The following is a 25731-nucleotide window of genomic DNA, read 5'->3' on the forward strand; positions in this document are numbered from 1 at the left end:
GTTGCTTAGACACTTCCACTGAAGTGGAATTTGCCACACCTGAAATAACTGTTCATCTACGTGCGATATCCAGGACAGTTATGAATAGGGTTACTGAATATTGGGATTGGGGGCATCCCGAAAAGGATATAGTTCAAGATGACCTCACAGACATCCTTGATAAAGGCCATGTAAAGGAGCTGGTTCTGCCTTTTCAATTAGCTCTCAAGAACACTATCTTGGAGAACTGGCAAAGCCCAACACCACTCCTGCTCTGAATAAGGAGTTGGTGAGAAAATATAGAGCTTCATCTATTGACCCTGACTTCCTTTCCAAGACACCCTACTCCAGAAAGGTTGGCGGTGTAGGCAGCAACTTCCACTTCAAGGGCATCTGCTTACCCAACCATCCCTCCTGATAGGGATGACTAAACATATGATGAGTTGGCAAAACGTGTTTTCTCTGCTGGGAGCATGGCCCTCAAGGCCATTAATACATCTTGTACTTTGGAAAAATATACATACACTCTTTGGAATGTAATTTCCCAGGCAGCAGAGAACGTACCTGAAGGAGAGATGAGGGGTGGGTTTAATATCATTAATGATGGCAAGGAGGCAGCATGCCAATTACTTCAATCTGGTATTCATGCTTCAGACTGCGTTGGTCAGTCTATGGGTTCAAGTGCAGTAATTGGAAGGTTTGCATGGCTGTGCAAGTCTGGATTCACTCCTGACATCCACACAAGGCTTTTAGACATGCCCTTTGATGGATCCAATATCTTTGGATCAGAGGCTGATGAGATTAGAAAAGCTTCAGGCTTCTAAGGTGGAGACGAAAACTTTGGGAGCAGCCATCCGTCGGCCACAACAGCAACAGCATCCGCCTTCCAAGTTTTGGAGAGGGCTTTCTTTTAACTTCTACTCTTTTGTTGGACAAAGAGGTAGAGGTCATTCTGGCCAAAAAGGGCAAAGGAGATTTTCACCTGGCTCTAGAGGGTGTGGAGAAAGGATGCTCAGAAAGTCACCTCCTCGCTACCCTCTGCCAGATCCACAGCCCCAAAACCTCACTAGGTGCTTTGCACACAGAACTCTGGTGGAAGGCAGGTTGACACAGCATCTAAGAAAATGGTCTTATATTATTTTGGATGCTTACACACTTCAGACACTAGCTCAAGGCTACTGTCTCCCATTTATAAAAAAAGACACCAAGATTGTCCACCGAGCGAGCAATCTCTTCTGGAACCAGCCCGCCCCCTTTGCAGGAGATTCTCTCCCTGCTGGAGAAAGGTGCCATGGAAAGGGTACCTGTATCGGAGCAATTTCAGGGTTTGTACTCCACCTATTTTCTGGTTCCCAAGAAAGAATGAGGACTGCGACCCATCTTGGACCTGAGTCACTTGGACAAGTTCCTCAGGAAGGGCAGATTTAAGATGGTCACTCTTTTGCAGATCCTCCAGGACCTTCAGCTCTTGATTTGGATTGTGTCACTCGTTCTTCAGGATGCTTACTTTCATGTGCCGATGCATCCCAAGCACAGAAAATACTTGAGGTCCACCTTTGGCAGTTCTCACTATCTGTTTCGAGTAAAGACTTTCAGGCTGACCTCCACCCGAGGGTCTTCACTAAGTTTATGCCGGTGGTGGCAGTGAATTTAAGGAGGGGAGGGATACACATCTTTCCCTACCTAGACGATTGACTGACCAGCGCTCGTTATCCTGAACAGGCTCTGCAACATCTCAACAGCACCTGCCATTCTCTGCACAAACTGGTCTTCTTCCTCACCTTCGAGAAGCCCCAGGTGACACCTTCCCAAAATCTGCAATTCATTGGAGCAGTCCTGGACTCTTGAGGAAGGCTGCACCACCCAAGTCAATGCCTCAAAATATCTTGCACATGGTGAAGAGGTTTCAAAATGCCCAACATCTGCTAGCTTAAGATTTTCTGAAGTTGTGGGGCCTTAGAGCTTCCTGCATTTTCTTGGTGGCAGAAGTCTGCCTAAGGATGAGGTCCCTGCAGTGGGCCCTCAAATCCCAATGTCCACAATTCTCAGGCAGAATGACTGACCTTCTTCATTTCCCAAGCAAGGTTGCACAGGTTCTCCTGTGGTGGGCTGCAAGGAGAATGTGATGGTAGGGGAACCCTTTTGACAACCCTGGCTGCAGTTTCCCTCACAGGATGGGGAGCTCACATGAGCGATCTCCGGATCAGCATTCTTTGGTCCCCAGCAGAATCAAGACTGCACATAAACCATTTAGAGCTGAGAGTGATCAGACTGGGACTGATGGCCTTTTTGCCTTCCATACAGGGCAAGAGCATCCTGATAATGACGGACAACACAGTCGCCATGCATTACCTCAACAAAAGAGGAGGCATATGTTCACTACCATTGTGCAGGAGGCAATGCAGCTCTGGTTTTGGGCACTGCAAAACAGAATCTCTTTATTGGTTGTTCACCTAGCCGGAGACAAGAACATGATGGCGGATGCTCTGAGCAGGCAAGCACAATCTCCCACAAGTGGAAGTTGTCTCGGGAAGTTCTTTGAGGAACCCCTCAAGTGGATCTGTTCACATCCAGTATCAACAGGAAATGTGACCTGTTATGCTGCAGGGAATTTTCTCAGGTGGTCTGGGGGACACGTTTTTGGTGGACTTTAAATTTCCACTTATGTGCATGTTCCTGTCAGTCCCCGTCATTCCTCATGTCAATAGGAGATTGAGGAAGTTCAGGAAGTCCATGATCCGGATTGCTCCGGATTGGCCCAGGAGGACGTGCTACCCAGACATTCTAGACATGTCCGTCTGCCCTCCAGTCCATCTTCCCCACATAGTGGACATACTCTCACAAGAAGCAGGCTGCCTTCTTCACCCAGAAATTGGAACTCTGTACCTTCATGCCTGGTTTCTGAGAGGTTAAGATACAAAGATTGGAACCTCCCAGAAGACGTGATGGAGGTGTTGCTTTTGGCCAGAAGACCAGCAACAATTGCACTATGCTACTGCAGCTGGAATAGGTTAGACAGCTGATTCAGAACTAAAGATATTAATTCTTTCACTTGCAATTCAGCTTCAGTGCTTTATTTTTTGCTACACCTTGACTCCCTGGAGCTAAAGGTGGCTGCTGTTACCTGTCAGCGTTATCCATCTTTAAACGCATGCCAGAACAAGGCTCTTATTTTAAAATTCCCATCATGATTCTGTTTCTTAAGGTACTGACAAATATTTTTCCACTGGTCCCTTTCATATTTTCGGCATCGGATCTGAACTTGGTACTAACATTTTTGATGGGCGATCCATTTTAATCTCTCCACTCCTTTCCACTCAGGTTATTAGCCTTCAAGACAATCTTTCTGGTAGCCATCACTTTTGCTCACAGAGTGAGTGCGCTACAAGCTTTCTCACATAAACCTCCTTTCACTATATTTGCCTGAGGGGAGGTAGTATTGAAGCTTCATCCCTCCTTCCTTCCCAAGTTGGTGTCCGAATTCCATTTGAAACAATGAATGTACTTGCTGGCATTTAATCCATCACCTCATCCCTCTAAGGAAGGAAGGTTACTTAGACATGACCATAAAAGAGCTTGTAGTTTTTACATTTTGTACTCCGAGACCCCAGCGGGCCCATAGAGTCGGGTTTGTTCAGAAGCACTTTAAGACAAGATAGCAGCACCCGTGAGATGGATGGGGGTGCAGATATATACTTCAACACCAATCAATAAGGACAACTCAACGGTTTGGCAAAGGGAGGCCGTTTAATGGCAAGTACAAAAAAACGGGGAGTTATGAATGTCAGCAATGGCGCGATCTTCCTTCTCACTTCAACTCCAATGAACTTCATTAAATTTGTGACATTTATACTGAAAACTCATCATCATTGATGTGTAACACTCAAAAGTTGACATGCAATTCTATTGGTTCGGAAAAGTAACTTTAATATAGGTACTATATCTGTATATAGTAACGGAGTGACAGGATTGGGTAAACACTGTCAGGTGGGCATCTAAGTCCTTCCTTCAAAAACCGACTACTGCAGACGTCACTAAAAGTACAACGCCTATTGGTTCTACTATAGGACCCTAGATTATTTGGTCCATTGTGATTGGGTTGGCACCAACCCAATGCATACGTTTCTACTTTGCTTAGCAGCACGCAGAATCGTCGGCCGGGTGCCCCTTAGTTACAGGGCCTTCCTCCACTTATTATTACAATCAATCATCACTTCAGTAGCCATGTGTCAATTATTTCAGAGTGGTTGACCTTGAGGCTGCATCTTCTGTCTGGAAAGGTTCTGATATCTTCGCCTGGCCTGGTGCCATGCGTAGGTGTGAGCTCACCCATCTTCTTGCTCGGCTGGTCACGTGATTCAGACACCGTGAAGTTGTCTCTTTTCCATCAATTCGTGTATTTGATTCTCGTTTCACCCAGCACCTGCCTTCGTCTTCTTATCTCGACCTTTCAGAGGCAGGATATTCTGTTAGTTTCAATTAAATGTAGCTACTGTTTGTCTCTTCTATTGGTACAACCTTGGCTTTCCTGGCACAAGTTGCCTCTGCTGAGTTTTGTTTCAGCCGTCTCCTGTCGATTTTGCTAAATATGAAGCCTTTTCTCGTGTGGCCTTTAGTAACCTTGGTTGATTCTGCTTCTCGTGCAAAGTGAAAATACACTTATATAATGTGCTTCGTTTGAGGTAGATTATGTATAGTGGCGCTTGCCACACTATCTTTCTACTAAGCATAGCAAGCTGAACGATTTTCCTAGCTTTCTTGTGGTTCCAAGCATATGCACAGGTGTAAACTGGTCAAATATCTTTGCCATGCTTACAGCTGAAGCTCGTTACATTTGACATCGCCCTTACACTTTAAGTTCACGATATCCTTGTTCATGGTGTTTCGTCTATTTGCGTCATTCTCTGGTCGTCATTTCTTCCATATGTGAGTCAGTCCGGGTTCTCGTGAAGTCACCATTCTTCTTCCATTAAGACCTTTTTGGTCTCTTCAGGGACTGTACTTGGACAATCTTCATTTTGTTTCATTTGTTGATAGGGTTTCCTCAATGGATACCTTATTGTCTATGGTTTCCTTGGTACTGGTACTTAAATAGGTGCTGTTCTTCTGATAGCTACTGGACAGAGCCCCACTGCAGCTCTCTGCTGGTTTTGTTGCTCATCATATATTTCATATTTCGTGTGAACGTTCCTGGTACTTCGAAATGGGCGGTTGGAGTGCAGGGTTTATTTGGGACCTCCCCTACAATTTCCAGGTTGGCAAATGTCAGACAAGTTAATCAACTCTTTTTGGGTTACACTGGACACAGACTAGCACATGCTGTGGCTAAATGTCACATTTGATAATTCTATGCATTTCAGAATGTTATTCTATAGCTGGAAAAGATCTCCTTGAAAATCTAAAGACACAGTCAACAAGAGAAGTGGAAACCACTTCTGCTGTGCAAGGAGGTGTATTGGTGCAGGACATTTGTAATGATGCAACTTGGTCTTCGATACTCACCTTTTCAAAACATGACTGTCTGGACACCTTGTCGGGCCAGGATGATATGTTAGAGAAAGCTGTTTTGCACAATATAAACCAGTAAGAAAAATCCACTGGTCCCAACTCCTTCTATGAAATTGCTATGGGAGTCTATAAAAAATGAGGAATCCCTGGGAGGATGCAATCCATTGGAAGGACAAATGACTTACTGCTGTTAATGTTCCTTCTACTGGATGGTCCTCCCACAGATTCCTCATTGCCCTCCCAATCTACACCTCTGACTGTGGGTGAATTTTCCAGTACACTCCTCACTTTCAACAATCATGCATGCAGGTTTTCTTGATCCTCAAGTTGGTTGTGCAGAAAGAGGGAAAAAAACAAATGGAGGCAACGGACCCACTGAGTGCTATTTGTACCATCATTGACATCACATCAGAGCACGTCTGAGCAGATGCCATGAACACATACACCACAAACGTCTGTACAATTCAGTCAAACGCCATACACTCCTATGCCATCCATAAAACCTCCAAATACTGCATACACTCATATGCTAAAACAATCCTATGCCATATAATTATACAACATACTAATTTGCTATATGCCATACTCTCCCAAAAAACACTGAGATAAGAGAACATGAGATTAGGTTACTCTAACAAAAAATAAAGTCTGCAAATAGTAGACAACACAGCGTTAAGGTACAAACACTCTCTATATCACTACAAATGTAACCATGAGACTTAAAGTCCAAACACTGACTGCATACCACTACAAAACCACCTTTGCCTTAATTTGACATCTTCTGCAGGATGCAGTTTACATCAATACCAAAATTGACCCGAGTGCGGAGGTTGGATTTGTAGTTGCATGGAGTGAGAGTTGGTTTACACGAAGATGTTCATGGTTGAATCCGCAATATAGTGTACGTTATTTCTACTATTTTTAGACTTTACTTTTTGTAAGAGTATTCTTAACTCTTTCTTTTAAAGGTTTTTCCTTCTGTTTTATGTATGAGTGCCATCTAGAGCCCTTTAAATGACTTTTGACATAAATCATCTTTCGCATGTAAATGCGATATTATATTTAGACTCCAGGTGGCAGCATTGCATCAAGAAGCAAACTAGCATAAACCTTATCAAAAGCGAGGGCACCAACTCCCATTTGTATGTATCACAACTTCACAGGTAATCTGGAGAAGGGAAAAGCAATTCCGCACAGTCTGACAGAGGAAGCAAAGACATGCACGCCTTTGAGTGAGATCTGTGGCCATTTGGCTTTAACCCTCCTCCAGTGTTCTGAGGTTGCGGTGGGTGTGGGCTGTTGCATCACACGCCTTTAAACCTTTCTACAGTTATGTGCGGTTTAAAAGAAATCATGTGACACGTTTAACACAGGCTGTCAGTATCGATCTATTTTAAACAATTGTGCAGCAGATAATAATAAGACTGACTGCCCCCATTTCCCTCACCCCCACGCGACTGGTAAATTAAATCATGTGCTCGTCGTCTTGGTTTGAAAGTATGTCCTGGCAACAAAAAGAAAATAGCACACATTCACAAATCGCAAGTTGTGACATTTTATAGGACATGTTTGGGGGAGAGTGGGGGACTAGGGTTGGAAATGGAAAACATTTGGAAGGGGATCCCACAAGGTCCGGAGCTCGGTGGGGTGATCTCTGATCAAAGGTCATGTTCAAAATAATAGTAAAAAAAATGGCACAATTTCTTTCATTGCTTGAAAAGTACACAAACCATAGTAGGAGGTTTGTGTACTTTTTAAACCATCACAGCATGTACCATCCTTTTCAGAATGTATTTTGACATCCCAAACTACAAATACCAGAATTCATTTGGGAAAGGCAACTATCACCGAGCCCGCAAAAAGCTGGGGGATCGGTGATCATTGCCTTTTCCAAATGGATTCTGCTTTGTGTGCACAGTGCGCTTTCTTCTCAGTCACAGGGTCTTTGACCCTCGGCAAACCTGGTGCTCACCTCAATGATCTAATTCTGTTCTGTGCGAGCACACTATGAACACAGGCTCTATGTGCACAGAACGCTCGCACAGGGCAGATTAGGTCACCGAGGCGAGCCCTCAGGATCACTGAGGGTCTGCCTTGGCTCCTGCTATGACACAGGCAGGGGGGCGGGTCCAGAAGAGCGCCCACGGTGCCAATGTGCTGTGTGCGGTTCCTCCCCCCCACACCCACCTCCCCCACTCCATACCGTAGCACGACAAGCGCTTTGGTTTGGGTTTTCATATTTATTTATTTTTTAAACGACGTTGAGCAGTTGTGATGGGCTATTAGGGACTGAGGCTGGCCGGATCCCGAGATAATGGATTACATAAGAATCCACTGTGTCACGTTGACGTCTCCGTGACAATGGGGGCGGGCGGAGGGAGGAGAAGGGAAGTTATGCATGGGGGGCGGGATCCGGGAGTTCTAGAGGAAGAGTGAAATAAAGAAGACGTTTGTTAAGAGCTCCGTGCCTGCCTTTCATTCCTGCGACACCGCAGGGCTGCTGCGCGCCAGGGTCACTACACTGGCAAAGAGGATGGGATCGGTGGCCCGGCAGCACGCAACAAAGCTGCTGTAGCCCGCCCACGGACCCCACGGGCGAGAGCGCGCGCAGCGCGAAGAGGCCCAAAGAACGCTGGACTACTACGCGGCTCGGGCCGCGGTGGTTAAAACACGTGGGGAGCGAGAAGACCTCGCAGAACAACCAACGGGTAAGCCCACTGGACACGTGTTTTCCCGACTACAGCTACGGGTGCCGGCAGCACGATCGCACGTGCGCTGAGCACACAGCTGTGGCCTACGTCGCCTGTGTGCCTCGGAAGCCCTCACATCCCCGGCAAGGGACACGGTGAGCGAGGCACTCATTGCACGTGCCCTGCAGGGCCAGGAAACATCATAGTCCAGCAGCCCAGACCAACGGGCCCACCAACACCCCAACATCAGAGGGCACTAGAACCCCAGGGAGGGGTAGGACCAACGGATGGGGCTCGTGCCAAATTGGCCGCCATCCCTCACGGACCAGTGAAGACACTAACCATAGGAGGAGGTGGGTAACCGCCACCAGAGACCCGGAAGGGAATATTATCAGCACACAATACCCTCAGCGCCATGTCAGGCCAAGATGGTGGGCAAGGAGGACAACCGCAGGCAAATGCACAGCCGGTTCCAGGTGTGCCAGCGACGGACAACATACCCTACCAGCTGCCGGACACGCTGGCCGCCCAGATGCCGGGGGCATTTGACGTGACGGACACCAGCAACATGGGTCTGAGATGGACCAAATGGATCAGAGACTTTGACCTATACATGGGAGCCACAGATCCTATTGCCGATGCAAGACAGGTATGCCTACTCAAACAAGCTGTAGGATCTGCCACCCGAGACATAATTGATGAAATGCCTCAAGACTCGATTGACTCAATCCAAGACCTTAAAGAGGCGCTTGCTGCGTACTTCGCACCACATACCAATGTGGACTACGAAAGACATCTATTCCATAGCACCAAGCAGGCCAAAGGGGAAACCATGGACGCATATGTGAGGCGCTTGCGCACCAAATTGAAACATTGTGATTTTGCGAACTATTCGAACACGGAGGCATTAAGATCACAAGTTATCTCCGGATGCGAATCCCAGGCCTTCCGCTGGAAGCTGCTGCAAAAATCGCGCACGCTGGAGGAAATCCTAGCGCTGGCCAGAGTCGAGAGAGCCATAGACTCTCAGGTAGAGAGCTTTGGAAGCACAAATGCAGGGGAAAGCGTGAACAAACTACAGCTAGAGAAAAGATCAGAGGAACTCTTCTGCTATAAATGTGGATTTGAATACCCACATGAAGGAACCTGCCCTGCGGTAGGACAACAATGCACATCCTGCGGTGAAGAGGGACACTTCAAAGCAGTATGCAGGCTGTTCCGTGACCGGGGGAGAGACCGACCCAGGGACAGCACGGCTCGCCCGAGAAGCCGATACGGGGGAACATCCAGCAACAACCCAACCCCCACCGCGTCAATCACCCCGAACCAGCCCATAGGTGATCAGCGAGAGCGCGACTCGGGAGAAGATCGGCAGAGGAGGAAGGACAGAAGGAGGTTCGTAATGCGTGCAAAACCAGAGCGCAGGTCCCAACGCCATGTACGATACCTGGTGGAACAATCCCCCACGGACTCCGATCCTAGCTCATCCGGAAGCGACCAAAAGAAGAAGGCCTACGTGTATGCTCTGGGCAACCTCACAGCGACAGCACACAGCCCTACATTAATAATCAAGCTACAAGAAAGGCCGACGGAATTTCTCATTGACACAGGAGCCACGGTCAACGTGGTGAGTGAAAAGGTCTACACTGACCTACTACAAAAACCGAAGCTGATCCCGGCGACGGTGGACATATATGCATATGGAGCCAAAACACTGCTCAAGTGTCTGGGACAATTCAGTGGTTTGTGCCGCTACAAAGGGCATGAATTGAGGATACCCATTCATGTTCTGGCCACGGAAACGGACAGTGGTTGTGTCCTCAGCTTCAAAGCGGCTGCTGACATGGGACTGATACACATCTTATACAACATTATGGTCCACAAATACATAGATCCTGTGGACATGATAAACAATCTGTATCCCAAAATCTTCAGAGGCATCGGAAAAGTTTGGAACAGACAAATAAAACTCCACGTGGACAACTCAATCCGGCCAGTAGCCCAGCCATACCGCGGGATCCCGGTAAACATCCAAAAGAAGGTCGAAGATGAGCTTCAAAAACTGTTAGAACAAAACATCATTGAGAAGGCCACCGGCCCCACCACGTTGGTATCCCCGATTGTCCCGGTCCCCAAAAAGGGCTCTGAGGCAATTAGACTTTGTGTTGACATGCGACGGCCGAATCAGGCCATCAGAAGAGAGAGGCACCCTGCACCACGCATAGCCGACATGATACACCTACTAAACGGAGCCAAAGTTTTCTCAAAGCTTGACTTACAAAAAGGCTACCACCAGCTAGTTCTTCATCCTGAAAGCAGAAACATTACGACCTTCGTTACACACGTTGGTCTTTTTCGGTACAAAAGATTAAGCTTTGGGGTATCCTCGGCAGCGGAGACATTCCAGGCTGAAGTGCATAACATCATAAAGCACATTCCAAATTGCCTCAACTACTCGGACGACATACTAGTGTTCGGGACCGATGTCAACAAGCACGATGAAACCCTGATGAGAGTATGTAAGGCCCTTCATGATGCCAACCTTACCCTGAACAGAGACAAGTGCAATTTTCGAAAATCGACACTGAAGTTCTTCGGCCATGTCTTCTCTGAATCTGGCATGACACCGGACCCGGACAAAGTGGCTGCGCTGAATGACACTGCTGCCCCATCCAATGTGTCGGAACTCCGGTCTTTTCTAGGCCTGGCCAGCTACTGTAACCGATACATACGGGACTTTGCGTCAGTCAGCGAACCGTTACGGCAATTGACCCATCAAGATGCAAAATTTGAATGGACCAGTGACTGCCAGAGATCGTTCGAAGTGATCAGAGAGCGAGTTGCGAAGGCAGAGAACATGTCGTATTATGACCCCAACAGAAAGACTGAGCTTACTGTGGACGCCAGTCCGGTTGGCCTCGGGCTATCCTGGCGCAACCCGATCCGAAAGATCCATCACAGAAACACATTGTGGCGTGCGCCAGTCGCAGTCTATCCACCACGGAACAAGCATACTCGCAAGCAGAAAAGGAAGGGCTTGCGGTGGTATGGGCGTGCAAGCACTTCCACCTGTTTCTGTATGGCAAACCATTCCAGGTCGTTACGGACCATCAGGCCCTCTTATTTCTGTACGGCAACCCTCAGGCCAAAATGCCCCCGCGCATTGCAAGATGGGGCCTGAGACTGCAGGACTACGCGTTTGAGATCATTCACAGGCTAGGAAAGGGCGAAAATCCGGCTGATTTCCTGTCCAGGAGGCCTCGAGAGCAAAGCGCTCCGGAACCATCTGTGGCCGACAGATACTTAAGGTACTTGATCCATCAGTCCGCGCCAGAAGGAATAAACATGGAGGCGCTCGCCACAGAAACAGAGAAAGATGCAGCATGCAGCATCATTCGTGAGGGTTTGGAGTCGGGGCTGTGGCGAAGGGCAAAGGAAAGGGGGAGGGCTGCAGGGGGCACGGTGCTAGAGGAAGTGGAAAGACTACTGCAGGTAAAGGAGGAACTCGCAGTGTCGGATGATCACCTGCTCGTCAAGGACTGCAAGCTCGTCATTCCCCAATCCATGAGAGCCAAAGTCATAGAACTAGCCCACGAGACACACCGAGGGATGGTATCAACGAAACGCATGCTGCGCCAAAAGGTGTGGTTCCCTCACATGGACAACATGGTTGAAGCCGCACTGAAGGCGTGCCCCACGTGCTGTGTGATCACACCAAACCGCCATCCTGAGCCACTTCTCATGTCGGAACTCCCACAGAGGATATGGGAAGCAGTGGCGGCCGATTTCTTCGGGCCCATCGAAGGGGGGAAATATGTCCTGGCTGTCATGGACGAATACTCACGATACCCCGATGTGAGACTAGTATCGTCAACGGCTGCTCTCCATGTCATCCCCGCATTAGATCAGATATTCTCAGCCTATGGAGTGCCGAAGGTGTTGAAGACAGATAATGGGGCTCCGTTCTGCGGACATCAATTCGCACAATTTGCTGTCTATCTGGGATTTCACCACAGGAAGGTCACCCCTTTGTGGCCTCAGGCAAATAGAATGATCGAACGATTTATGGCCAACCTAAAGCGAGCCCTACAGATAGCGAGGCTAACTGGTCAGCCTTATGAACAAGTCCTGAACCAAATGATGAGACATTACAGAGGGACTCCCCATAGCACCACAGGGAAGACCCCAGCTGAACTGATGTTCGGTCGGAATACACAAACACGCATCCCCCAGACCAATGACATCTCTCCGCCACCGATGCTGGATTAAGCGGTACGAGAACAAGATGCGTTCATGCTTTTTGATACTAGTCGCACACTGGAGACTATATTACATGAGGGGCCGCTGGTCCATAATTGGTGACAGGATGTCGGCCCAGCCACTCATTATGCATGAGCCAGGCCAGCCCAGTGAAAACACTGAGCGCTCCCCCAGCTGCAGCAAGCAGCTGAAGGAGTGCTCCTGGTCTGGCTTTAACTGAATTGTCAAAGGGAAACGTGGTCTCCCTTTGACTGCTCTGACGTACCCCAGTGTGCACTGCCTGGGAGACATGCAAGGCCAGGGGTGTTTTACTTGCCCAGACTTGCATGGCGCTTTGGGGATGTTTGCTTGAGTACTGAAGGGGTGAATGTGTGAGGGGGTGCTCTTGTGCCTTCCTGCAAATCCTGAGCCAGAGGGGCGGCGTGATGGAGGTGCCCCATCTCCACTGCACGTATGCAGGAGCCTGGAAATCACTCTCGGATTCCTGATAATAAATAACCAAATACAAAATACAATACAATGGATGCTGTGTGAGCCAGAGGGCCCTAAGTGCAGCAGGCAGTGAAAGGCCTAGAGATATCGGAATCTGAAGCAGGCTGCAGGTAAGAAAATAAAACAAATGTATTTGTGTGTGCATATATGCAAGGGTTTCTGTTTGTAAGCCGGTGCAAGAATGAGAGAGTATATATTGTATGGGTGCACCTGTGAATGACAGAGCGTATGAATGCAGTATGGGTGCCCCGTGTGGGTGAATGTGAGAGAATGAAAAATAAATGCTGTATGAATGTTAATGCTTATTTTTGAATGTGATGGTGAATGAACAATGAATGCTGTATGAATGCTATTGCTTGTGTGTGAATGTGAGAGTGAATATAAAATGAATGATGTTGTGTGAATGCCGACTCGTACCCAGGCCCTGGAAGCAGGCCCCTGATTGGGGGACGGAGCTGGGTTAGAGGTGGGAGGGACAGTGGCTCTTACTGTGAACCATGGCATATTTTTCTGGGCATCAACAGTGAAAGCAGCATAGTGAGTGTTCCTAATTGGTACTGGCCCACATTGGTGGGTCCAGCATGGACATGTTTCTTTACTGTGGCATAACATTTTGTACTGGGCATCAAGGGTGAAGGAAGCATAATGAGTGTTCCTACGTGGTGCTGGCCTACATAGGTGGGTCCAGTTTGGGCATGTTTCTTTACTGTGCCATAGCATTTTTTACTGGGCATCAAGGGTGAAGACAGCATAATGAGTGTTGCTACATGGTATGTGCGCGCATTGGTGGGTCCAGTCAGGGCATGTTTCTTTACTGTGGCATAACGTTTTTTTTTACCAGCATGAGTAGGTTCTTATATGGTAATACTGGCATATATTGGTGCAGCTTCCCTGGACATGTATGGGCACAGACAACATGAACATTTTTTTTATACAGAAAGTGTGCTAAAAATGCACAATTTTAAACCAATTTCTTAAAAAAATTCTCGGAAGTAAGGGAAATTCCCCCGAATCCCTTTTGGTTATTTCGGTCTCCCTCGCTACTCAGTCGCTGTGCATATTCAGGGGAAACATTTATGCCCCTCCATTCAAAAAAATGCACCAGTCGTCACTGTATTTTTCAATTTTTGGGCACGGGCTGGAATAAAAAAGGTGGACTTGAGCCCTTTGGTTTTTTGGAGGAGAGAGTTGTATTCTTAATGTTGCACACAGTTTGCCGCAAAGGGCACATCAACCATTGGTGCTACCTTTCTCAGAAGGGAAATTCTGAGCTGCAGCGTATAAAGATACCTCTTCAACAGGCGCTTCAACTGGTTCAGCCATTTTACAGGGCTTTTAACATAGCTTGACCTATTTTGATTCGATTTTATTTCCTTTGAATTTTCGTTTAATTTAGTAGATTTTCGTAACTACTTATTACATCAGTTATATACAGTGCACCATTTTTTAATAGAAAGTTTCCCATGCATGCAAGGTATGTTTTGCAATATATCGAAAACTCAATGGGCCTCGTCACAAGTTGGGCTTCAGCCCTTAAATTGGGATGTAACACTATTACCACTCCATTTAAGGACTGGCCCAATCAGGAGGTGGGCGGTAAATTGGAGTTTTACCCCCAGGTTCTTGCTGGAGTTAAAAATGCCCACGTACTGCTCCTTTTTCTGCCGTTTTCGGCGCTATTACCACTGGCACAATTACAGCCAGCGATAATAGTGCCCCCCTTCCCCAGTCTTGGGAGGATAGCTCAGGGCAACGCGCTCGTCTTGGAAGCAAAACAACACAGAATAACACAGGTTTGATCCCTCTGGGTATGATGCGCGTTATAAATTACCAATTACTATTACAATTGGGTCTTAAGCACCCAATGGGGATTTACCTTGCCCCCGCAACTCGGGATCCAGCACAAATTGCGCTGGACCAACTTGCGGTAACGCAATTAACGTTTGGCGATATCCCATCACAATTATCACCGGGATACCGCCCAACTTGCGATGCGACCCAATATCTTTTAAGTCACTCCCTTATTTACATAGAGCATAGATCTTTAAGAGGTTCCTCAGTTAATTGTTCATTTGGTCACGCTGGGCACCTCTCTGGTCCCACCACCAATATTTGTTTGTGACATTTTAGCCCCCCCACCACTTTCCCCCCTAACCTGCTATGGCTTATCATCCCACTTAAATGACAACGTCTGGAACATGAAAAACTCTGTCCCATTCCCATCTTCTTTGTACAGATTGTGTGATCCATGGCACATTAACTTGACTCATTGTCCTCCAGTTCTATCCTGTTTTGAAAACGTAATTATAATAATTCAAAGATGGCCAGTTATATATGCCACTGAGGGCCAGATCAGATGCACTATTTTGTAATGCCACTTTAATTCATGTTGGAGAAAGTGAGCATCTGTATCGGTAAGTAGGATAATGGTACTGTATTGGGGAGGGGGGCATTGGTGGTGGGAGGAGGGGCTACTATCAGCACTTTGATTCACCTTTTTGTGCTGGATTGAATTCTTATGACGGCTTGTCCACATTCTGATGTTTGACCGGTGTCGTATCTGCTGCTACACCCTGCACATTAAATCCACGAGTGTCTAACAACATTATATGGCCTCTTTTGTACGTTGTTATAGCCTTTATGTCTCCAACAGATTGTCCAATTTGTGCTCACTTTGTCCTTCCAAATATCTCTATATTGGCATTACGTTTGGCACATTTCCTGTGGCAAATGGGGGGGGGGGTGGGTGGAGGTGGAGAGGGCGAGGTCCTACTGTCCCGTCCATGCATCTCAAGGGTGGTAACGTCTGGGTTGGACTCGGTTACAGAACATGTGACTGAACCAACCCCAGTCCTGTCATCCTTTAAAAAGACAGCCTGAATGAGCTTTGTATGTGACTGACTCAACCACAAATGCATTGCGATTGACCCTGGCCTGTCAGGAAATCTGTTTTTCTATAGGCCGTTCCACCCTTCAGTGTGTGGTTTGTTCAATGAAAGTAATAGGTATTTTTACTGCACTGTTGCACAGTACCTCAGTTTCTGCATAGACACCAAGGCGACGTCCTGTGGTCCTGGTGTGAAGGGACTGAGCTACAACACAGATAATTCAGTTTTCAGTTGAAATAGAGGTTAATTCAAAGACAGCACAAGCCACTCTGTTGAAATCATATACTGCAGAACGTTTGAAGGGAGCCTTAATGACTGGATAGATGCATTGCCTAGGGTTTCTAAGCAGGGAGTCATTTCACCAGAATGCCTGGGGTAGCGGAAGTGACAACACACGACCCTTGACCCCCTGATGACATCACCAGAACTGATGTAATTTGACCCCACCCCCCACGTGACATCACAGGAACTGATGGCAAACGACCTTCAGATTTGTTAGATGCATCTAACACCTGTGTTTCCAGGTGCTCTCATTTCAGCCAGATATAAGAACCGAGGCACATAGGGAGGCATGATTCGTCCACGATTAAACATTTGGGGAGTCAAATTTTCCCGATTCGACGTGGGGTCTATATGTAAAACATGCATAATGCAGTATTTCAGGGTAACCGAAATCTGTAACGCAGGCTACAGCTAGTGTATGAAACATCTATAGATCAATGGACACAGAAGTATGTGTTATCTGTGGTGTTGTTGTGTTAAACAAGCCAAAAAAGCATTGACCTGGGGAGGCATGCGCTGCTGTTTAACCAGAACCAGGAGAAAAATGCTGCACGAGCAATGCCTGAAAATTAAATAATTAACCAGGAATTAGTATCCTTTAAATTCCCTGGTTATTTTGATTCAGCTACCACTACAATAGAGGAAACTTATAGACTGGTCTGCGTGCAGAGGGGAGTGCACCTGATAATGTTATCTTTGCTGCAGTATAATACCTGGGAAAGTTTCTTTCACTATTCCCAAGGACCCCATAGTTTTTTATTATCTAAGCTTAATACTGAGTACCAGAGGATAAAAAAACACCATTTCATGTGATGTCATTGCTGCACACAAATCCATAGCACCACATAGCTATTGAATATTGAAAACACCCACGAGTTGCTTCTCACCCGGGGACTCACTGGCCGACTTCATGGTGCGTACTGCACACTACCCCTTTGTCAGACCCAGTGGTGCCCAATGGCGTAGCACAAAAGTTGTCAGCTCCCCTGCGAGCCATGCTGTGGGGGCCCCCCAAGCTCCTTAACAAAGCACAGGGCATACCACACCCCGGGCCATTCCGGAACACCATGTGTGCGGAATGTCCATGATGATTATGCCTCTGCAGGGGCATGCACTACTGCCAGTGAAATAAGTAAATATATATGCTTTTCAATCAAAGCTTAAATCTTTTACACAGCCTAGAGTGAGTGGGTGGTGCTTGGTCCACAAATATGCCAGCCACCAGTGGCGGGTGGTGAGTTGTTTTTTTGAAGGGTGTAAATATTTGCCACAAGTATGTGATTGCGACTGAGCATAGCGAGGGAGCCAGAACTAACAAAAATGGGCTGTGGGGCTCAGGGGGATTCGTCTGCCTCCCCAGAGTAAATGTTTTGTATAATGGGTTAAAATGGTGCATTACAAAGCACACGTTCTGGGAAAATGTGGGTAAAAGGCCAACAATCGGTTGTGTAGGGTGTAGAGTAAATCATGAAAAAAACACAATAGGTGCAAGTCACCAAAAGTGCACAGAGCATTTCCCAGTGCATTATCATGCCGGTCCCTGCAATATATGCTAGTATAAAAAAACATGTGTATGCTGGCTGTGCCCATACATTTCAATGCTGGCTCCACCAACATATGCTAATATTCCCATATAAGACCATACTTATGTTCGCTTTAAGACATTTTTCTAAAGTATCATTACTGGCACTAGGCACAAAACTGTCTCTGCCAATATATGCCAGTACTCCTATGTAAGTACATACTCCTGTTGGTTTGGCCATTAAAAGTGACATGTCACAATAGGAAAACCTGTCCAAAATGGTTCCAATGTAAGCCCGTCTAGACCCATAAGAACACTTATCTTGCTTGATTCATCATAGATGCTCAGTTAATAAAAGGTCATGCTACTGTGAAGAATACACAGGCCGCTACGCCAAACCATCAGTCTAGAGAGGTAACACTCCTTATCATGCTTGCTTTTTTAAAGATGCAGAGTAATAAATGTCATGCCACAGTAAGCAATGGCTAGACTGACCGCGCCAAAATGCCAGTCTAGCCAGGGAATGGCACACATGAACTTGACTTTGCCAAAAATACCTGTAAAAGATGTCAATAAAGGATGTGGCAAAAATGCTCCAGTGATCCCCAGTCTCCCAGGGCCTTACACACATATGCATCCCCTTTCACCCACCGGTCACTCATCCATAGATCTCCTCTCGCACTCAATGGATTCACCACACAGGCACACACTGAACCCCCCAGAACATTCAAACACACAATACCACATGTATGCTCATTCACCCACCAGTCACCCACTCACACCTTCTCATACATGTACTCATTGAATTCTCTACACAGGCACACACACACCCACCCACCCACCCAGAACATTCAAAAACACACCATCACATTCAGACTCATTCACCCACCAGTCGCTCACCCACAGATTCTCTTACATCCACTCATTGCATTCTCTACACAGGCACACACCCACCCACCCAGAACATTCAAAAACACACATTACATCACATCACATCTCATTCACCCACACCTGCTATTACATCCACTCATTGCAATCTCTACACAGGCATACACCCACCCACAACACTCAAAAACACACATCATATCGCTTCTTATTCTCCCACCCACCAGTCACTCGCACCTTCTCTTACATCCACTCATTGCATTCTCTACACAGGCACACACACACCCACCCAGAACATTCAAAAGCACACATCACATCACTTCTCATTCACCCACCAATCACATACATACATCTGATACGCACTTCACACATGCAAAACACACATCATATTACAAAATAAAAGCCTTCTTACCTTTTTCTTGCAGCTTCGGTCCATCCTTCCAGGCTCCCCTCGGCTCCTCCATGCTGCTCACAAAAAGGAACCCGGAAGCTGTGAGAGCTTCCTGGTTCCTGTATGTGAGCTGTGAGGAAGCAGAGGGACAAGTGATTGGCACTGAATGTGGCATGTGACATGTGCCACATGTCACGGTCAGCTCCAACCCCTACTGAGTGCCTCGCCAGCCCAGCCTTCACCCTGATGGGTGAGGACTGGGCCGGGGACCCACCAGACATGGTGTGGCGAGTCCCTCTGCCCACAGGAGGGCCCGCTTCACCTGGAGCACCCGTTTTATTTGCCAATTTTAAAGTTGGGGTCACTAGGGAGTGCCAGGGGTTGCAACTGTGGCCCCAGGGGCCGAAGTTGCGACCCCTATTGACCCACAAATGATGTTCCTGGATGTTCCTGCTTCTAAGCACACTGCACTTGACACCACCATAATGAAGTGTTGCCATGGGGTGCCTGTAGGTTCTTTCTGGTGGGCAGATGTGTTCTGGGGTCTGAATTTTGTTGCAGGTGTTGCGTGCCGTTGTGTAGTATTAAAATGTTACAGGGTCGGGCAAGCATTTAATGGTTTGTGGGGCCCGCTCCCAGGTCTGCTGCTGTGGTGGAAGAGAAATAGAGGGGTCTTGCACTTGTAAAGCCGGTTATGTGATTTGAATGCAAAGTTTTTTAAGGAGCCTCTTGCTGGCCTGGGAGAAGATTATTTATATAAGATTGATGTTTGAGGGATGGGCTAGGTGTTTGGCCACAGGCTACTTTATGAGATGAGTCGTGGTTCAGCCATCAAATGTTTTCAGGATCTCCTCCTAGACGATGACCTTTGTGAACATGTTCTAGATGGTTTGCATCATGTGCATAACACTGTGTGTTCAGAGGAATTTCAGGATGGTTGATCCCTATACATGTCATTGACTGTGTTGGGATACGTCTGAAGGTGGTTTGCGTTTGTGTATTGTCTGGTGTGTGTGGCTGTGTGTGTGCGTGTGTGTGTGGTTTTCCCATGCTACCGGCATGTACTGGGAGTCAATACAGGTGACTTAGGACACATGGTAGTGAGGGGTCTCCCACTGGTTGGAGTGACATTGTGACATGGTTTTGTATTCTTTTTTAGTTTGGTGATGTGTGTGTTGCATTCACGCGAGCAGCACACGACTTTGGTGTACTGCTCAATTTTTCATTTGTGTGTTTTATTCTTTCAGGTAGAGATGACTTCACATGTACTACTTTGTGTTCCTGTCGCATGATTTTATGTCCTCTTTGTCAATCTATAGGTGTTATATTAGGTTGATTTATACTGCATACTGCTGCCATTTCCATGGTCTACGGGTGCTCACTTGGCTCTGTAAAGTAAAAAGGGATGGGCTGGTTAGGTGGAAAAGAGCGGTAAGCCAGGTGTTGTGCTCAACTGTTGATGGGTGTAGAACCATGAGTAACAGCGTCTGTCCTTATGTGCTTTGTTTTGTACACTGGATCCTTTTTGCTTGCGGATCGGCGGTGTCTAGTGTTTCTGTCTTCGAGTGTTGCAGTCCATTAGGGTTTGTTAGTTGGTTTGAGATTGATGTGTGATTTGGATATTCACCAGCCATCTGGGCTTCTGTGTTAAGTGTGTGGTGCACAAGGGTGGTTGAGAAAAGGAAATGGTTGGTCGATTTTTGCTAGTCTTTGCATATTGTGTAGCTGTTATTGTTTTTCTTTTTTGTAAGACACTCTCCTTTGCATTGCTATGGGGTTATGTTAGTGGAGCAAGACGAAAAAAGAAGAGGTAGAGTTCTTATAGTAGTGATTATAGAGTTGCGGACTGTAAACTGTCTCTCGAGTGAGCATTATAGCATTGGTTTTTCTGATAGGGTTTCTCTTTTGTGTTGATTGGGGATTTGCGTTCCCTCAGCAGTGCATTGTTGGTTAAAGGCAACTCTGTCTAATTAATGATCTAAAAATAGTCATGGACACCCTTCTGCGAGAACGAACACAGCTAAATGACCTGTTTTTTGGGAAGGTATCCACTCGAGAGTCTGCAACAACACTTTAGCCCACTGTACCTTTAACAGAAGGGAAATACCCATTTGCATATCAGTCTTTGTCCCGCCCACATGGGCAGTCAATCACCGAAATGCTATGGCAATTCCCTTCTGAACAAGAGTACCAACAGCAACCCCAGACACGTGTTTCAGCCTTGTTGGGCCTCAGCAGAGAGGTGGAGCTGTGCCTCTCTGAGCACAGTGAACATTATCCTTTCTGATGAAAATGAGGCTGGAACCACCAGGTTGGTTAGACGCAGATGTGGATCTGCTGCTCTGAAAGGACTGGGCCACTGTGAAACCTAGGGGTGAGCAAAATGTCTGCCCCGCAAAGCGGAAAGTGCTGCATTTGCACTGCAATCCACTTCCGCCCGTTCCGGAAAATCATCTATCTGGTTCCACCACCATTGAAATTTTGTTTGGTTTTGTGTGGTTTCGCGCAAAACATGTTTTTTTGTTACCATGTTGGTTTTGTGTAACAAAATGCCAGACTTCACACTGGCTCTTTTTTTTTTCCAGCGCAGGTTTTGTGCAGCGACACGATAAACTTTGTGCAGGTCTTTTTTTGATCCATGCTAGTTTCGCAACACAAGAATCTTCAGTCCAAAACAATATATTTAAAACAAAGTGACCACTGCCAGGGTGACATTAATGTAGTGCCTACCAAAAAGCAATACCATATCTTGTCTTCAGAAAGCATTATATTTCCCTAAAAAAAAAAAATAAAAGATCTAGATTCTGCTATTCTCGGCCAATGTAACAAAAGATGTTTCAGAGACTCAATTATGAACATTACAAAAAAATCGGCAGCACCTGGCTTCCTGCATACATCTTTGGAGAGCACCCAACACCTCTCTGGTGGGGTACAGATTCAACCGGAGCCTTAAAAATCAGGGGACAGAAATCCAGGGGTGGATGGCAGAGGTCAAGGGCCAATGGTAATCCTGCGAGCCTGCAATAATGGAATAGGTAGGTTTTTGGGGACGGGGCAGGCCAGCCACCTGACATGAGAGGGCCAATTAACTAAGAGCAATAGGGGCAATCTTTACGGTATACCACTCGGATTACCGAACCAGAAAGTGGGATAGGTTTTTCGGCAAAGGGCCCATGTTGTGATGTTACTTTGCAACAAAAAGGCTTGACACAGGTTTGGGAGCGGTGACTCTGACGAATTTTGAATGTTCTGTATGATTGCCTGTCAGTTTTTGTAATAAACGACAGACTAACTTACCCTTGGCTGAGTCCTCTGTTTGTTCTGGGGGAAGGGTTGTTTGGCCCTGGGAGCTGAACGGGGAAGCTTGTTGTAACCCCCAGACCTCTGGCATACCATACAACACCACATGGCTTCCTGCGTCCATCTTTGGAGAGCACCTAACACCTCTCTGGTGCGGTAAAGGGTCAACTGGGGCCTTAAAAATGTTCCTCTGTACAAGGCACTTGGCAAATTACCCAGTTATTTTACTAGAGTTTTATAGGCCTTTACTGCATCTCCGAGGTTCGCAAATGCGTTGCACTTTGCACACTGCGAGCAGGTAGCAATCCATTCAAATCTCCACAGCTTGATTTTTGCGTTTGTTGGTTTATTTAGCAAGAACCCCTTGACCATTTCTGCTAGTTTCATATACCAAAAGCATTAATTGGCCCAAAGTGTGATCACAGGATCTGATTCTAAATTGATCTCTTCTTTAAGTTTAAAAAATGGAAACAAGGAATTTGTTTGGGCCATGAGATATTTTCTCAGGAAAGATGGCACTTTCCATTTGGCCATAATTGCTAAGAATAGGAGACCTAGTGCATAGCGCGTTAATTGAATCTGTGTACCCTGAGGTATATTTTCCAAAAATGTCCCCTAATTCATTCCAATTGACCCATTGATTACTAGAGAACATTCTGCTCCATAGGTCATGATAGGAACCACCTTCTGCTTCTAAAATATTAGAAGGGGGCCCATTGTATTTTGGCAATACCTCTTGGAGATAAACTTCCCCTGTGCCGCAGCTAAACAAGACTTGCGTCTTAACTCAAGTATATTCTGAAGGTTCCTCAGGCTGGTGTTTACACAGGTAACCAGAAAGCTATACTCATGAACGATCACCATCTGGTCATTATAGATGTACCATTTAAATTTAGGTTTACCACTGTTACTACTTGCATGGATTTTCAAGATGTTAGATTTGGAAACATTGATTTTGAAGCCATTTTCCTCTGAGTAGCCTTCCAAGGCTGTCAGTTGCTGCTGCAACGCGACCGTGGTCTGGTCCAGAAGTACCAGGTCATCCACATAGAGTAGCCATTGAATTGGATGACTGGCTAATCTGGGTGGATTAGGTTATTTTCTGGCCATACTAGTTTTGCGTTGCGGCACGTGAAACTTTGCACACATTTGTTAACCGTGCTAGCTTCGCGCAGCAGCATGATAAACTTTGTGCAGTTTTTTTGTTCGGTTCGTGCTAGGTTCATGCAATGGCACGAGAAACTTTGCGCGGGTCGTTTTGATATGTGGGGTTGGCGGAATCGTGCATTTTGGTGAAATGGATCGAAATCTCACAGATTTCGCTTTTGTGGCTGCACTAGTGTGCAGAGACTCTTTTGTCTGTGGTGCCCCAAGTGGGGCACTTACTTACGCAGGGGTGGCATGAAGTATGTGCGCACACACAGATGATCATACTTTAGGATAATGGGGTTGCACCTGGGGTGGCCAATCAGATTCCAGGTGTAGCACATGCCACCTCAGGCCACGCCTCTGTGTGTCTGACGGAAAGGAACTTTACAATTTTGCACAGCCCTTGTGAAACCCCATCGGAGGAGTTTGAGCGACGTTAACTGTATTGCATGCATGGTTCATAAGCGGGCCCCTGACAGAGGCCCATGCTGAAAACCGGAAAAGGAAGTCCGTATGAAGGGTCTCTGAAGATTGAAGAGTTAATAGGACACAGGTGTTAAAAAAATCGAATGTTTTGAAAAGCTCCTCTGCTAAATCGGAGTCTTATACAAATTCGAGCTTTCAGGGTTGGGAGCTGTTGACCTCTGCTCTGCAGAATGTCTGCCGTTTTGAAAACAGTTCTTCAGACCTGCATGGGAGCCCCAGTGCTAGTAGTGGTGAGACACAACCCTGGTCCTTCCAGGTCGTAGTGCGGGGTGTGTTGTAGCACCATTGATCAGTGGACTTCAACAATAGGGCAAGTAGATGTGTTTTAAACACACAAAACAATCTGTGTTTTGGGGAAGTGGGAGAGTGGTATCGGAGGTGTGCTTTAGATTTTTATTCTAACTGCTGAAAAATGTGGTCATTTTTTTAGTGCGCCGAGCAATGTTGATTTTTATGAATATATTTTTTCCTCCCCTTTTCCTTTCCTTATTTTCCTGTCTCGCTCTCCTTTTTTTCTTTATCCATGTATATCAATGTTTCTTTTAATAATTCCTTTGCCCTGCATACCTCGTTTCTGTCATCTTTTCTCTCGTTCCTCTTTTGTTCTGGATCCCCTCTCCTCCTGAATTATCCTTTTGTTCCTCTTTCTTTTTTTCACCCCCTCCCTTCTCTCCTGTTTACTTCTCTTCATGTGTCGCCTACTGCTTTGTGCTGCTCCCACCCCCTCCTGTTTTCTGCACCTGCTTCTCTCTATTTTCCCACCTTTCCGTTCCTTTTCCCGCCCTTTCCCTTCCGCTACAGATGCTGACTTCGGGCACGCGCCAGCTGCTCCTGTGCGAGACGCTGACGGAGACGGTTTACAGTGACCGCGGGCAGCAGATCAAGTCGAAGGAGCGGAAACTCTTCTTGCTGAATGACGTGCTCGTGTGCGCCAACATCAACTTCAAGTACGTCTGACCGTTAAAGGCCTGGGCATGTGGAACCAGTGGGGGAAAAAAGGGGTGGGGGGCTGCCAACTGGCCAGTGGCATTGACAGGCCGATAGACCTGGGGCGTGTCAGACGAGACAATGACGTCTTGTGTGAAGAGGAGATGGCTGTGTTCAGGGGTTGTCGAAGGGGCGCGTATTTACCCTGTTGTTGCGGCAGACGATGACATTACACCTTTAATGTGTCCTACATATAGGGTGGGAATCGCATTTTTCGTCCTCCTAACATAGATGGGGCAATGCTCCACCAGTAGATTCTATACTCCCAGCATAGTCATAACATCTGCCTCTAGGTAAGGGGGGATAGCCGTCTTCGAAGAAATACAACGCAGCACAACACAGGTTCGAATCCCAATCCCACTCCCACTCTTAAAACTCAATCTCTGGTATTAAGCCTGTTATAAAAGAACAAATATAAGCTCTGCACAAGTCAATGCTTCCATTTCATTTCAAGAGACTCACTTGGGAGCCCCGGCTGCAATTTCGATGTGGTTGGGCGCCAGGACCCCACTGCACCATTTAGTATGGACATATTCTAATTGATTTGCAGTCCCCAGTGCACCTTTTCTGAGCAGATCTGTATGTGGGCTACTTCCATGGCTTCCAAAGGAAATGTCAGTAGCTGTGGTTTCCATAAGTAGCGTTAATGTAGGATCCGCATTAGAACATATGTACTGCATGGGTGCTTGATGGTCTGTTGTGGTGCTCGCTTACTGTGTATACGGTGAGGGTGCTTTGCGTGTATTGGAAGCTGGCTGTTGGGCCACATGTTCTGAAATTGTAAGATGCCAGATGTAAGGCACATGTGATCTGTGGGTGTATGAAACTGACTTTGGAGTGCATGGGTGCTGGGAGGCAGGTGTGTTGCGTAGGTGATATGCGAGGGTGGGCTGCGCAGGTGGCCAACCGAGG

At 46.7% G+C, this 25731-nt stretch overlaps 1 protein-coding gene across 9 annotated transcripts in view; it reads left to right on the top strand.

The window, feature by feature from the left end:
* ARHGEF10L (Rho guanine nucleotide exchange factor 10 like) overlaps positions 1 to 25731 on the top strand; it is a 972373-nt gene that overhangs the window by 706953 nt on the left and 239689 nt on the right. For all 9 annotated transcript variants that reach the window (XM_069610308.1, XM_069610311.1, XM_069610312.1 and 6 more), the window contains one exon: positions 24634 to 24779. In XM_069610308.1, coding sequence (XP_069466409.1) covers positions 24634 to 24779 — 146 coding nt within the window. The remainder of the gene's footprint in view (positions 1 to 24633; positions 24780 to 25731) is intronic.

The sequence above is a fragment of the Ambystoma mexicanum genome, chromosome 8 (assembly GCF_040938575.1).
Source record: "Ambystoma mexicanum isolate Mex_15411 chromosome 8, UKY_AmexF1_1, whole genome shotgun sequence".
In the NCBI taxonomy this organism is placed as follows: Eukaryota; Metazoa; Chordata; class Amphibia; order Caudata; family Ambystomatidae; genus Ambystoma; species Ambystoma mexicanum.